The 15,135-nt window shown below is 39.5% G+C and overlaps 1 protein-coding gene across 6 annotated transcripts; it reads left to right on the forward strand.

Annotated features, from left to right (window-relative positions):
• Positions 1–470: 470 nt before the first annotated feature.
• On the forward strand, positions 471–13,665 carry LOC143445480 (uncharacterized). 6 transcript variants are annotated; one of them, XM_076944603.1, is made up of 38 exons: positions 471–794; positions 894–1,098; positions 1,212–1,364; positions 1,492–1,656; positions 2,722–3,267; positions 3,380–3,769; positions 3,892–4,059; positions 4,163–4,327; positions 4,509–4,634; positions 4,749–4,847; positions 4,972–5,091; positions 5,157–5,249; positions 5,395–5,517; positions 5,587–5,727; positions 5,851–5,970; positions 6,071–6,208; positions 6,321–6,596; positions 6,724–7,014; positions 7,160–7,519; positions 7,697–7,849; positions 7,965–8,111; positions 8,295–8,453; positions 8,594–8,713; positions 8,887–9,081; positions 9,182–9,310; positions 9,399–9,541; positions 9,639–9,807; positions 9,948–10,102; positions 10,170–10,415; positions 10,530–10,671; positions 10,801–10,948; positions 11,064–11,231; positions 11,355–11,530; positions 11,627–11,872; positions 12,048–12,199; positions 12,310–12,509; positions 12,647–12,793; positions 12,933–13,665. In XM_076944603.1, the coding sequence occupies exons 1-37, from the start codon at positions 699–701 to the stop codon at positions 12,789–12,791; spliced, it is 6,768 nt and encodes a 2,255-aa protein (XP_076800718.1). In that variant the 5' UTR covers positions 471–698; the 3' UTR covers positions 12,792–12,793; positions 12,933–13,665. The 6 variants fall into 6 exon arrangements, with proteins under 6 accessions (XP_076800718.1, XP_076800717.1, XP_076800722.1 ...); XM_076944602.1 differs by having other exon boundaries at positions 12,647–12,762; XM_076944607.1 differs by having other exon boundaries at positions 8,295–8,438; positions 12,647–12,762.
• The last annotated feature ends 1,470 nt before the right edge of the window (positions 13,666–15,135 follow it).

The following is a 15,135-nucleotide window of genomic DNA, read 5'->3' on the forward strand; positions in this document are numbered from 1 at the left end:
ATATCTCCATATATTGTTTTAAATCTAAATGTACAGGAACGTTTCCCAGAAAAGCAAATAGATAATTACGCTGTCCCGTGAGCGTCTCTTTGATAGAACTTTCTAAATTCAAGCAACGTTCGCAACGATCAGGTATTCTATTGCATTTGCGTGATACAAAATTGAGAAAAATTTCTTTTTATTTTTGATCGATTACCCCCTCGTAATTAATATTATTGTTTGAACTTTAAGCGCTCTATAGAGCCCCAATTGTCTAATTCCTTTCATGCTAATCATTTTCCCTTCGGCATCTGACCGCATACTTAAACGCAATTTACTGCACGTTGCCGGAATAACTATTTAGATGCAGGTATTCAGCAGATGTCTGGAACGACAGAAAATTTTCTGCAAGGTTGTATCAAAGCGTTAGGTTCTCACAACGCGAGGTAAGAGGCACAAAGTAAGAACATGGTTATGCAGTCCAAGTCAATCCATAGGGGATCGAAGTGTGGATCGTGAGCCATGTCCTTAGCAATTTGGTGTAAAAGTAACATTTAGTCTTGATTTTTGTAGCTGCAAAGCTTGCTGTTTGTCAATTAAGATCTGAGAAAAGGTCGAAGTTTGTTAAAACTTTCTGAAAAAGTTAGGTCTGCAAAAGCCCTTTGTAATCGTACGAGTAGAACTTTATCGCTATTAAGTTCAAATCGGAAGAGTTCAAAATGTTATTGACACATATGTTGGTGTTAATAACGACCTTCGTCTGTTCAATTCATGTCAGCGGGTTATCAAATGATTCAAATTTTCTGATAGAAGAGGTAAATTTTCAACGTTCTGGTCTTATATTTTACAAAGACATTGATGATACAAAAGCTTGTATGTGTATTAAGATTTTTACAAGTCGTTTTCTTGGGCAGGATCTTCCATTCGAATTCGACGTTGAGAGAAATGTTCATAAAACTGTGAAAAGGCAAGCGGAAGAAAATGTTATTCAGGTTGAAAAACGCTGCGAAGATCTACACAAAAATTGCAGGAGATGGGCAAAGCGTGAATATTGCAACCATCCCGACTATACGCGTTTTATGGTGTTAAAATGTCAACGCAGTTGCAATCTTTGCGACGGTAAGTCCAGTGCATAATTCATTGACTATTAGCCGTTTTTCGAATGTTAGCCGTTGATTTTATAAAATTATACCAGCGTTAACTATTCGTTAAAAAAGAAATTGTTTTTGTAGATGGTGATGGCGTAGCGTCCTCTAACGTCAGTAAATCTTGCCATGATCAGCGCGATGAATGCGAGTACTGGGCCGACACTGGACATTGCCGAGATGAAATGTATCAAAAGTTTATGACCCTCAACTGCAAACGTTCTTGTCGTCTTTGTCCTGGTAAGTCTTTATTTCAAAACAATGTAAGTTTGCAAGCTACGTAATGAAATCTGTACAAAAAGTGTTGTAAAATACTATCTTTCAGTAGGCCAAAACAAGGCTAAATTTTAGCGTTGCACTATTCTAGATCAACAGCCTTCTACATCTGCCAGTACAACCAGTACATCCGCGGTTGTGGTTACTGTTTCAACTTTCACCGTTTCCAATGTCACGATTCCTTTCGAGACCACTGCTGAGGCGCAAACAAGTTCAAAGTTGACAACAACAGTTACCGCATCTTCATACACAACAGGTAATCTGTCATGGCTCATTTCAAGTTATGATTTATGATAGTTACATGCAGTCTCACAGATAGTGTGTCTTACAAATCCTTGATGTGTCTTGAAACGATATTTGCATGCTAGGCTGAAAGTGAGGGGTAAGTTCAAGTAGTCTTAAATCAAAGAGTAGTTGCCGGTAACAGTAAGTATACTGAAGAAAGGATTTTTAAAAGTATGTAGTGGTTAAGCAATTTTTGCCAAAATTGTCCCAAATTTGGTTTATTTCATGGCAGAGATGATTTTTTAGGAAGACATTATGACGTCACAATGTAAACCAATATGCTTCATCATTGGGATTTGCATTAGGTATGGTAGCATAGTAGCTAGCTAACGTGTTTTAGATGTCTCCATGGACCATACACAGGTGATTAGCAGCAGGTAATGTTATTTTCGGCATGGGAATGCCACATATGACAGTACATGGAATGGTAAGGCATTCTTGTTTTTACGACAGTTACGAGTACCATACTAGGCTAGTAGAGGCAGCCAATACTGAGCTGTGTCGTAGCATTTACATCCATCAGTACATATACACGAACGGTAAGTCAGTTTAGGGTTATTTAACGCAAAATATACCTGTTGTACACTTAATTACGCTATAATTATACCTATAACTTGTCGGCCAAACGAAACATTCTATTCATATTTGATCCACATACATGCGTCATCGATGTTGATGCTTTTATTGTGACATAATAACAGACGCTGTCTACGTCATAATTAAGCGACGAATTTGCGTATTTTTGCCACATATTTATGGTAATAACTGCTTAAACACTACAGATTAGTACAAATCTTTTTTGGAGTATATTTAGTGACAACTACTCTTTGATTAAAGGCCAACTTGGTTTCTGACTTAACCTTCACTTTAATATCTTTGTGAAAGTTCCTAACTAATTCTTCAAGCAATCTTCAAATCTTACCTAATTCCTGTGAAATGCTACTTTAGTAGGGATGTACAGCACGGAATACTTAGCTATTGTAGAATAGTTTATAACAAATCGTTTAGAGTCGTAGTTGCACTTCGGTATTTGTAGATGTACAAGATCAGACAACGGATATGTATTTCATTTCCACTGCCAACGTTACAGACGAAGTACGCCAGACGACAGAAATTCAAACACCCACGCAGTCGATTGTAACTTTTGCCACCAGTGCAGAGAATTTGGTTTCATCCACAGATGCCACTATAGAAAGTTATGTTTCGACCGTTGAAAGCTTGGTTGATAGTAAATTGGCAAATGATAGTATAAGCACCCCCGAAATTGACACTCTGACTACAAAAGTAATACAGAAAACCACCGCAGCAACTGCAATTCCGCAAAAAGAAACCGCCACTCCAAACGTTCACCATGCTAATGACGTCACCACAGATGAAACTTTTACCACCGAACAGACAGATGTCACCATTCATACTTCCGAGTCTGCTGTCGGAGCCGCAACAACAAGACCTGAGTCGCAAACTCAAGGAGCCCCTCAATGTGAAGACAGACTCACAACTTGTCGTTACTTTTCCGAGAACAGCTGCAAGACATCAACGCTGATGAAGCTTTTTTGTCCAAAAACGTGTGGATTATGCGGAGGTACGTGCAGTCAGTAGCCTACGCATCTGATCACAGCAATTAATAAAACCAAAATGGCATAATCTTTATTGCTCGTCATCGTTAGTGATTTTCGTCCAAATTTTGCTTGCAGATGTTGCCATGAAGACTGAAATACCATCAAGAACAAACACTGCTACAGATATAAACCCAACAACTAATCACGTAGACATGACAACAGTTTATACCGCAAGTGATGTTAGCTTCGTGTCTACACTTGCTCTCGACCTAATCGGCACAGGGCAAACGAGCATTAGCAGTGATATCAGCACTGCTCCATTTAAAACTATTCCCAAGTCATCTACTTCAGCTACAGTAAGTTCAAACGAAACGACATTCATACCAGAAATGACGACAGTAACAACCACAATCATTTCTGAAACAAGTCTGCCTTGGCAAGATAAAACCCCAATGGAAGAAAGCACATTTAAACACAGCACTATTCCTGCAACCTTTGAATCAATAACGAGTCCAGCTACCAGAGGTAAAATCTACATTATATAAACTTGGTTCTCTCTGAAAGTTGCAGTCACCGTTCCTGATCTATAGCGAGATTTTTATGTTTACCACGTAGAGTGTTTGGACTTGTTTGTAATTTTGTATCAGGTTGTTTCGATGAATATGCTGAATGTTCAACTGTATCTGTGTTCTGCGGTATCGTGGCGAATGTAACCGAAAGTTGCCGCCTAACGTGTGGCGTGTGTCAGGTGGCAAGTACTGTGCCGGCTGGAACAATCTCGGTCACACCAAGAACCACTCAACTAGCTACGACAGGTAAAAAGTTGCAATTGACAAAAATGGAATACTAAGTACCTATATGCCTTCACCTTTACGCAAATACCTATCCAGTAAATTTCTAACCGATCTGTTACAAAAGCAGCTTCAGTCAAATGTGAAGACACTTTCCCGAACTGCGCTGAAATGCTCTTAGGCTGTAAGCAGCCTCAAACGGTTGCTTTTCTCAGCAGAACGTGCAAAAGAACATGCGGTTTTTGTAGCGATGAGGTAGAGCTGACAACAATGAAACCTACAGAAGCTGCAAGTAAGTTAACATTCTCTGGCGGTTTCACAAAAAAGTCAATGGGTAAATTTCAAATCCAGTTACGCATATACCCTGGTGTTCTTTGAACAAAGGAAACAACGGTTACAACTTCCTGAGCATTCATATAATGAGCCTTCTGCCTACCATTTAATTTAATAACCGTAAGTAATTTGTTTAACAGAACCATGCAACGACACCGTAGAGGTTTGTCAAACTTGGGCAAACGCAGGGTTTTGCGATACATATATTTATCCACAAATGGAAGAGTATATGAAAGTGCATTGCAAAAACTCTTGCAAATTATGTGGTGAGTACAATACGATGTTGCAACTACTTTTAAAGCGAAAACCAGTTCGCATAAGACGGTCATTGGTCACCCTCAGTACAGCGTTTATGGTTGAAACGAGTTTTTAAATTTTAGATGTCAGCAGCTGGTCCGAGTGGTCGCAATGTAGCACGAGTTGCGGTGGAGGGGAAAAAACCAGACAACGACCTTGCAATGAAGGTAATGGAGGGAAGGGTAAATTTTATAGACAAAAAGAAAATTATAGCAAACCTATATACATAAACATCTACATATAGTTCCAGTTGGTGTAATAATTTATTTAGGTAGTTAGGCTAAGTCGTTCATCTTTCTGTTTTAGTGGGCTGTACTGAGCCAGTGATTGAACGACGCGAATGTTCCAGTGAAGTTTGTCCATTAGAGCCCAACAAATGCGTTGACCGAATGTCTACGAGGTCTTGTGTCCAGTACAAGGAAAAGGGTAAGAAAATATCCAGGCATATGTTCGACGTTTTGAAAAACAAACAAGCATTTGATTATTGTCAGGTGCATGCAACCAGGAACCCATCGATATTCTTTGCAACGCAACTTGTGGGTTCTGTTCAAATGACCCCCCTGCAGGCAACAATACTTCAACGGGTAATGAGCTTGGTTGGCTACATTTCGATCAGTCTATATATAAACAAAAACTTACAACAACAATAATAGATAATCATGCACTTGCAATGTTCTTAAAGGCAGTGCATTTGCTCATATTTCTCATATTAATTGGTAGAAATTTCAGGTAATGAAGTATGTGAAGACCAGCACGAACGATGTACGAATTGGACGGAACGGGGATTTTGCCGTCAAACCTATTCAAACTATATGAAAGCAAATTGCCCCAAATCTTGTGGATTATGTGATGGTGAGTGAATTGTTACATTCGAACTCTCATTGGCGAGTGCTTGCATAATTTACATCCTTGTGTTTTCAGTATGGCTACAATGGAGCGGTTGGTCGCTGTGCAATGCTACATGCAATGGTGGGGTACAAAGCAGAAACCGAACTTGTGCAATAGATAAATGTGTCGGAGAGACAACTGAGATGACAACGTGCAATACATTTCAGTGTAATAGTAAGTTTAAAGAAAATATAGTCTGAAAAAAATGTGGAAATGGTTCATGCAATAGACCTAATCCAAGCAAGTACACTTGCCTAGGGAACAGTTATGTGCCTAAATTACTGTATTTATACTTAGCCTGTGTCGACCAAACATCTAGCTGTTCTTTGCTGGAAAAGGTCGGAAAATGTCGAGAAGTTCTCTGGAAGTATATGTGCAAAAATACCTGTGGGCTATGTGCGGAGCCCCCAATGACAGGTAGACGTTATACCACTCATTTATTAACAGTTATTTTTGTTGGTTGTGAATGAGTTGGTTGGTAGTTAGACACTGACTTGTGACATAAAATATATTTTAGGTCGTTGCGCCGACACCAGACAGGAATGCTCGAACATCACTTTGAGCAGCCAATGCTCAAATCCTTCCGTAGCCAACGCATGTCCAGTAACATGCGGAAAGTGTAATGCTCCAACTGAAGCAACCCCCATTACAACAAGTGAGGACGACTGGCTTGAAGTTTGTTTTTATGTCATGATCTCCCACTTGTTTGCAAGCGGAATATCGTTTATATAGCACTAATCAATAACTTCACAATGTTTGTGATTGAGGTACGCGGCGTCCGCAGAGCTGCGTAGATAACGACACTAATTGCCCGCTTGTTGCAAAATTGGGTCAATGTTCGGACAATCGAGTTTCCAGCACCTGCCCTTTCTCCTGTGGAGTGTGCGTAAAGAAATTCGCCGGACCCTCAGATACTTCCGACAACGAAGCACCAGAATGTATCGACCGACTGAGCGTGTGTGCTAATCTTACTGCTGAGTGTGGAAACTCACTTGTGCGGAGTTACTGTCCCAAATCGTGTGGACTTTGCCAAGAGCAATCAAGTATGTCTTGAGAAACATAACCGAAATATTTGCCAGAATAGACGTTGTTACGTATAAACCTGTAAGCTATTAGCATTTTCTACTTCAACTGTTTTCCCTTTAAAAAATTCTTATGTATACGTCACAGATTATGAATGTGTCGACATAGACTCGACTTGTCCAAAACTTGCCAGGTTAGGGCAATGTCAAGTAAGCTCATTGGTTGCTCAAAGTTGCAAGAAGTCCTGTAATCCTTCTTATTGCGAAACGCAAGTTCCAACTCTGATTCCTGAAAAACCCATCGCAATATGTGAAGATAAAAACCTAAACTGCGCCATCTTAACGACTTATTTCAGTTGTAGCAACCAGCTAACGGCTGATTCTTGTCCTAAAACATGTGGCACTTGCATCGAACCTACCGCGACCAAAATACCTCAGGGTGAATTTTTTGAAATAATTTACAATAATTTATACTGTATAACGACTTGAAATCAGGAAAAAATAAAGTATACGTGCTTAACATGGTTTTTCTTACAACGTTTTTCGATAGTTCAGAACCATTTTCAATTTAAAAAATGGTTTAGGTCCCACAGAATGCAAAGATAACCACACAAAATGTCGGGAATACCATGCAGTCGGGAGGTGTCAGAATATGTTTATTCAGCATATCTGTCCATACTCTTGTGACTCGTGCGAGGATGTGGAATATATCCCACCCGCCTGTGAAGACAAATTTGGCAGTAGTTGCAGATATATGGAGTCAAAATGCAGCTCTTCAATTATGAAGTTTGGTTGTGAAAAAACCTGTAAGGTCTGCGATGAATGTCAAGACAGGAATACGGCAGCATGTGAAAGTTTGGCCGACGTTGGAATGTGTTCTCGCGGAAATTTCCAGGCACTTTGCCCGCGGACTTGCAACGTGTGCGCCGATGATACTATAAACGGTAAAATAAGACAAGATTTATTGATGACCTTCTTTTGCTTTTGGCGGTTATGTTTACGTTAAGTTTTTCACGTCACTTTCGCATAACTAAACCATGAATAGGTAAACTTTGAGGTCCAACCTTCTAGTGCTTAACATGCAACCGTCGTTGAAATGTTTCTTCACTTTATCTATTTACAAGGAAATGATAACGCTGATGGTCGACTGGAAGTTTGTAAAGATGACATAAGTGAGTGTGCATTCTATGAGCAGCAAGGTCTTTGCAAGAACCAACCATTGATTCAAACCATGTGCAAAAAGTCATGTGATTTATGCCCTGCAACTGGAACAGGTATTGCAGAGTTTTTGTTTTTATTAAAGAAATATTTGTGAAACATTAATTACCAATATCATTCTTCAAAAATCTCTGCGTTCTTTGTTTAACGTTTGTGATTTCCTCACTTCAGCTGCAGATTTTCCCTGCGAGGACTTCAGCGCTCAGCAGTGTCAACTTATTAAGACTTTGGGCCAATGTCAACTTCACACGGAAACCTCGATGACATTTTTCTGTGCGAAATCGTGCGGACTTTGCCAGCGACCAAACGTTAAAAAAAGTTGGTATACCTAAGCCTATAACATGTCCTACTATTAAAAAACAAATCGTTATGTTAAAGATTGGGTTAACCAAAAAGCTATTTGGTCAAAGTCACATCTGTAACTATTAAGACTTGTTCTCGATGTGAAAAATGATCGGTTTACGCCTTGCCGCAACATTCAAATAATATTTTCTTGTCCAGCCGTGCCACAGTGCAGAGACGACGACCCGTTCGAATGTAACCAGTATAAGGGATTGTGTTCTTATCAATCAATCTGGACAAAATGCAAACAGACTTGCAACAAATGTGATGAAATTGATCAAGAAGGTGCAGCAAATGACGGCGGTGAATATGATTATGGTATGCATACTTTAGAGGCTACATTTTATGGAACTGACTGCTGACTTAAACATGGATGAACAAAGGTATTTTTTGGATATTTTTCTCGCTATTGTGGCTACAACGGTACAAGTTCATGTTCTTTCAAAAATCTTTTCTAGAGGAAGGTTGTCAGGATAACATGGTCCACTGTTCGAAACACAAAGGCTACTGTGGCATGGAGAGGGTGGGGAACTACATGGACTCGATGTGTCCGAGAACGTGTGCAGCATGTCGGAAAGGTAAGGCGACGTATATAGGACAAAATTACTTTGTTATATCGGAAAGACCAAGATAACAAGAGGACAGGATCGAAAATCTAATGAAATACTTAAACGACAGATAAACATTGTAAACGTTGTTATGCCCATACTGTAGTATACGCTATAACCAATGGTCCATTCGACTTCTGCAGTAGGCACCTGGAGCAAGTGGGGATCATGGAGCGGCTGTAGCAAGAGTTGCCACGACCAACCAGGGACCACGAACTTTCCGACACGCACCCGAGCAAGAACCTGCAAAGACGGTGCTTCCTGCAGCGGAAATGATACAAAGATTGGGTTCTGCAACAAGGATGCTTGTCCTTTAGAAGATGATCCTGCTGGAAATGGTAATGCTACTTTCTATTAGGAATAGAAATGTTTTGTTTCAAAGTTTTGAATACCGTAACTCTTACTAGAATCTCTTGCTTAATATTTTACACTTCGTAGCTCCTGTCGCGTGTGTCGATAAAGATGCCCAATGCAGAAAGTGGAAGGAGAAAAAAAGATGTCGTGAACAAAGATACAAAAACCAAATGCAAAACGTTTGTCCTTTGACATGCGGCTTTTGTGAGCCACGTAGGTTCTTACTCTTAACTTTTAAATTTGAGATTGAAATTTTGTACCATTTTAGTTTAATCAAATGTCTAACCATGCGTGTCTGTAGAGTTAATATGGTCAAACTGGAGTGACTGTAATGCTACTTGCGGAAATGGAACGCAAACCCGAACTTTAAAATGTGAAGTGGAAAACAAGTGTCGTACTAATCCTAATTTTAACACTACCGAACAACAAAACTGTTTCATTAAGGTGATAATGGAAATTTCTTGAAACTATTAATGTGTCTCATTGACATGGCAAAAGCTACCAACCGTACTGGATATAGAAAACTTGTTCATTCTTTTAGCCTTGTGAATCCTGGTCGACTTGGTCGTCGTGGTCGAATTGTTCCGCAACTTGCGGAACTGGTACCAAACTCCGTATCAGAACTTGCTCGGACGGCGAGGCTGGCGGGAAAATGTGCCCCGGACTTGATATTGAAGAGATCGCATGTGCTTCAGATACACCGTGTTCATGTTAGTTAATACGGCTAAGATAGGCGATAAGACTTTCTTCTGTCTCAGCTTGTCTTATTGTAGCATTCACAACTTTGTCGCGTTTCTTGTCACAAACGCCAGTCTTGTCGATAAGCTGTTTAAAAGCTAATGTCACACAGCTTGGAGCACCTGGTCTCACTGGAGTGTCTGCAATGCAACTTGTGGACAGGGCTCCAAAACTCGATCCCGGAAATGTCTAAACGCATCTGAAAACTCTACTTGCGCAGGAGAAGCTACAGAGTCTGATAATTGCAACGGAGTGTCTTGTGTTCTGGTAATTTAACAATACTTAAAAGATAATCTAAATAAAGCTTTAAAACTGAATTTCAATATTCTATCAGTGGTCTGAGTGGCTGCCATGGAGCACCTGTTCATTGCCTTGTGGGGGACTGGGCACGCAAAAACGCCAGAGGACTTGCTTTGGCGGAAACTTGGCATGTGGTGATGCAAGTGATGCACGTGAAGAACGCTCATGTGGAAGATTGCAATGTGCACCTTCGGAAATTTGGAGCAATTGGTCAGAGTGTTCCGTTACCTGCGGCGAATTTGGAGTACAGGAGAGATTTCGATTATGTCCAGGAGAAATGGTATTTAAAAGCTTTTAGCTTCGTTCTTCAAGCCGCGTTAGCGTTAATCCTTAGTTTGCTGAACTGCTTCGAAACCTTTATATGATCAACGCCAAACAACTGTTGTCTACTCAGGTTTGTCCTGGAAACTCAACTCAAGTTCGTCAATGCGGATCGAATTTACCTTGCATTCGATGGACAGCTTGGACTGGATTTTCTGAATGCACCGTCTCTTGTGGAGGAGGTGTCCAAACCAGAAAAAGACATTGCAAGTCAAGTATGTGATTCATTTTTGCATGCTGACCTATCAGTATATTTTATAAAGTATATTTCATCTAGGCCTATATGTTATCGTTTTTGTTTTGAAAGAAATGTCAAAACTTAACAAATCACGTAAACTTTCTAGTTGCACTCGACAAGAGTGGAGAGTGTTCGGGAGAATCGACGCAGTCTATGCTATGCAATTGCAGAGTTTGCCCCGACGTCGGAGTGTGGTCAGCGTGGGGAGCTTTTGGGGAATGTTCAGTAAGCTGCGGAGGGGGTAATAAGTTGAGGTAAGCGTTTTGCCTTTAACATTTCACGTCTTTTAAAGAAAAGTTAGAATATACAAATTACAATACCTGCTTTAACTATTTTTGCCTGAGATTAACTACAACAAGCTCCATTTAGACGACGTATTTGTCTCAACGGTATTCCTGGGCGAGGAGGCTGCCAGGGTCCATCGCACAACGAACAGTCTTGCGGAAAAAACGAATGTCCTTTTGGAAGTTGGAACGACTGGACAAGTTGGACAGCATGCAGTTTATCTTGTGGCACGGGAGTACGTTCAAAAGAGAGGTAGGATAGACTTTCGTTTCTAAATCGATTGTTAAACAAAGCTAGACATAAAAAATATCGGACATTTATTCACTTAATATATGCAACTGGTCAAGCCTATTTTTCAATTTCTCATTTACACAGAGTTTGCATCGACGGCGAGGCGGGGGTAAGCGGATGTCCAGGTTTAAACGAGGTTGTTGAGTTGTGCAACAACCAATCATGCCCAGTTTGGTTTTGGCTAGATTGGTCTCCTTGCAGTACCTCGTGTGGCAATAATGGAATACGACAACGAAACAAAACATGCCTAGACCCATTAAGTAAGCAAAATGCCAGCCTTCAATCAAGGCGCATTATAGAAATTGATCCAATTATTTTGTTTGGTTTTTGGTGCTAATTTGGCTGTTTTTCTTCAGGTAAGGAAACGTTGAATGAATCATTCTGTGGGCCAATAGTAAATATGGCCGAAGAAACACCTTGCAACGTTCGTGTGTGCCCCACCTGGGGTACGTGGGGTAATTGGAGTGAATGTACCGCTTCATGTGGCGTGGGATGGACCGGTAGGCAACGAGTGTGCTTAAATGGAAGAGCTGGGGACACTGGATGCGACGATGGCGACGCACAGGAAAAGGAATCGTGTAATGAATGGGACTGTCCAAGTTGTAAGTTAATAGAATGCCGTCAGTAATTTGTAAATCAATGATTTCATTTCCGCAAAATATCCTTGTGCTTCTTATAACGCATGTGTAGCATGTGTGTCGGCTCATGTAAGGGTTTGACTGCTGCATTTTCAAGTGTTGTTGTTAAAACATGAAGGCTGTACTGTTGTTTTTTCAGCTTGCCCAGCCGTTCCCATGCAATTGATCAATGCTCCTGGAGCTTTGTTTTCCGCTTCCAGCGAACTGGAGGGATTTGAAGCCTATCGCAGCATCATGAATACAGACTTTGCTTGGTGTCCGAAAGCTAGTGACAATGCTAAATGGATTCAGGTAGATAAATGATCTGTGCCTGTTATTCCTACTTCTGAATTTCCTTATCATTTCATTTTTATTATGAAGCTTTATCAAATGCTTAAATGTACTTCAAACTTGTCTTGCAGATTGACTTACGTATTGCCTACTCTGTGGCTGGTATATCCGTACAGGGCTATCTAAATGAATCAACCGGCCAACCGTTTTGGGTATCTCGTTTTCAGGTGCTATACGAAAACAGTAAAGGTAAATTTAAGCCCCTCCTGGATAACACTGGTGGTGCAAGAACCTTTATAGGGCCTGTTGGACCAATAGAGATAGCAACGAGGTATGTCAATAGTGGATCTTGAAACTCATTGCTTTGTGCACTTCGGTGAATTTCGTGTTATTTGCTGTTAGGCTACGTTTTTACGCAAATAGGCTATAACGTAAGATCGTTTAGGAAAATATTTTATTTTTAATCAGGCATTGGGAACCAGTGGAATCACAAAGTTGGAGGGTTAAAGTTTTATCAGTTGAGCCCAGAAGAAAGGGCTGCCTGCGTATGGAGTTGCTTTCATGCCAAGGAAATCCAACTTTCGGTGGGGCTTTATCTGAAGTGGCAAAATGATAGTAGGCTATAACAATTAATGGTTTTTTAAACTTTTTAACACGGCATAATTAATGTGTAAGTAGGATAATGGGCAATCACCATACCAAATCGACCATTGAGTTACAATTAGCGTGATAATTGTCAGTTTTAAATTTGTAGGATTGCAATACGAGGGATCATCATTATAATAATCTGACGATTACATGGACAACCATTGTTTGTAGCATTCATGTAAATGTTGTGCGCTTGCTGTCAAAATATTTTGAGATATTGTTTGACCTGGTGGTGAATTGGTTGGGTATAGCCTACTGGCTATTGCAATTTATGTATCGTCAGATGTGAACAGTTTGTAATAACCTGCTGCGTTTATATCACATATGAGTTAATAACAACATTAACTTTATTTTGTATTACCCAATTGCACATTATCTTATCTTCATTTTAGATTAACCTTTACTTTTGTTGCAAACAATTTCAACTTTCATAACTTTTTAATGCAAAGTAACAATTTTTAACAGGAACATTTGTAATACAATTAACAGCGTAAATTTTCTTTTCTGATTACTAACTTTTATTTGATGAAATTGCTAAATGAGTTTTAGCATTTTGTCCAGCTTATGGTTTAGCTGAAATCAATATAAATCGGGTTAAATAGCATTGCAGACTTTAATTGGAATTCTTATTGGTTTAAAGTTTTGGTAGGCTATAAAAGAGGTTTTTACACTGTAAAAGCTTATAGCCTACATGTTTTGCAGCATTTTTTGTATTTCCTTTTAGACTACGTTTTGTGGGCACTTTTGGACGGTGTCATTGTATTTTTTAAAATAATGTTTTGTGCTATTAATCACTTTTTTGCGTTTCGCTTTTTTAAATAAAATTACTTTTTCCTAAATTTTTATTTGTTTCTAACTTGTACTTTCCCCATGTATCCATAGTAAGATAAATTTAGTGATTTGCGTATTGAGATATTTGCGATAAAAATTATTTTCACCTGAATCTAAGCAAAATATCTAATTAGGTACTTCGCTCCCATTTTAATTAGAAAATAGATATTCAGTTTGTGGTATCATGACTCTCCAGCAGGGTTATTTACAATTTACCGTCTCAAATTTACTCAAGCGTAACAGTAGTAAAGGCAGCGGTTTTGACCCAAGATTTGAAACTTGGAGCATTGGTTTAAGCTATAGACTTAGTCAGTCACTTATGCTGCTGTTGTGTGTGTGACCAGTTGAGTATAAGGACTTTGTGGATGCGATTTCGTGCAGATTACAGCACATTGTATTTTGTATTGTTTATTTTTCGCCATTAACTGTGCGGAGCGAAAGGTAAGATGCTAACCGTTGTAGACTTGTTGACTTGTAGTTATAGCACAATAAAACACATGCTGACAAGCAGCAGGAAAAAGTGGCAAAGCCCAAGGGCTTAAAACACGTAAGATAGGCTTAGATCTTAGATAACAATAACAGAATTGTGTTATAAGATGGGTAGGTTTGCATGCATGCTAACTTACCATGGCCACCAAACCCACAAAATAGTTCCTAAGTTTAACGAACTTAAAACCATAATATAACAAATAAAGAAATAACTACTGTACACTATTGTTGGATACAGTTTGCATTAAAATGTCAGCTGATCTGGGAACATAAGCAAAATACACAGGCCTGCAAGGCACAGGCTATGTCTGTATGTCTTGATGTTACATAAATGACATATAGCTACAGGCTGGCTCTGACTCGCAGAACAGTAGGACTGGATTTCCGACCATCGTGCCATTTAATATCTTTGCGACCATCATTCACACCGGAAAGTTAAAACTTGTTTTTTTTAAGTTTCTTATTTTTGCATTCGTACCTCTTAGACAAAAACTCATTAGTGCTATATTCCGGTCGGCCCGCACATTTTGGAATGAGAACATAGCCTGGCTAACTCTAATACGGTATTATTTGTATGATCTATAGGTCTGATAGTACTATTGCATTAACAGAAAAAAATGAGAAATGTTTTAACTTTGGTACACCTCACATGCCCGTAATTCTGTAGCCTATGGAAAGCTTGTATTTTAGCACAGGAGATTTATACCAAAAAGTTAAGATCTATGTTTTACGCCATGCCAGGATTAGAACTCTAATAATTTTCCAACAAAGTTAATTCCTACTTTAATAAATGAAGCTGATTCTAAGGACGAGTTGGCTTCGCTCTGATTTATGCGTGCCACTGTCAAGGGAATTTAACTGCATTTGCAATCTTTGGATGCCTGTTTCTTGTAACACAATTTTATGACACTACAACTTTGGATGGGGCTGGCAATTTTGACGAAGTTGGAACATCCCGGCTTTAGGTCCTTCAGACGTCTCGCCCAATT

The sequence above is a fragment of the Clavelina lepadiformis genome, chromosome 2, assembly GCF_947623445.1.
Source record: "Clavelina lepadiformis chromosome 2, kaClaLepa1.1, whole genome shotgun sequence".
Classification (NCBI taxonomy): Eukaryota; Metazoa; Chordata; class Ascidiacea; order Aplousobranchia; family Clavelinidae; genus Clavelina; species Clavelina lepadiformis.

What these genes read in the sequence shown, in the direction of transcription:
- LOC143445480 (XM_076944603.1), top strand. Translation starts at nt 699, where the DNA reads ATGTTATTGACACATATGTTGGTGTTAATAACGACCTTCGTCTGTTCA. An exon ending in ACTTTGCCAAGAGCAATCAA is followed by an intron (nt 6,597 to 6,723) that starts GTATGTCTTGAG and finishes TATACGTCACAG; the next exon opens with ATTATGAATGTGTCGACATA. An exon ending in CGCCGATGATACTATAAACG is followed by an intron (nt 7,520 to 7,696) that starts GTAAAATAAGAC and finishes TTATCTATTTAC; the next exon opens with AAGGAAATGATAACGCTGAT.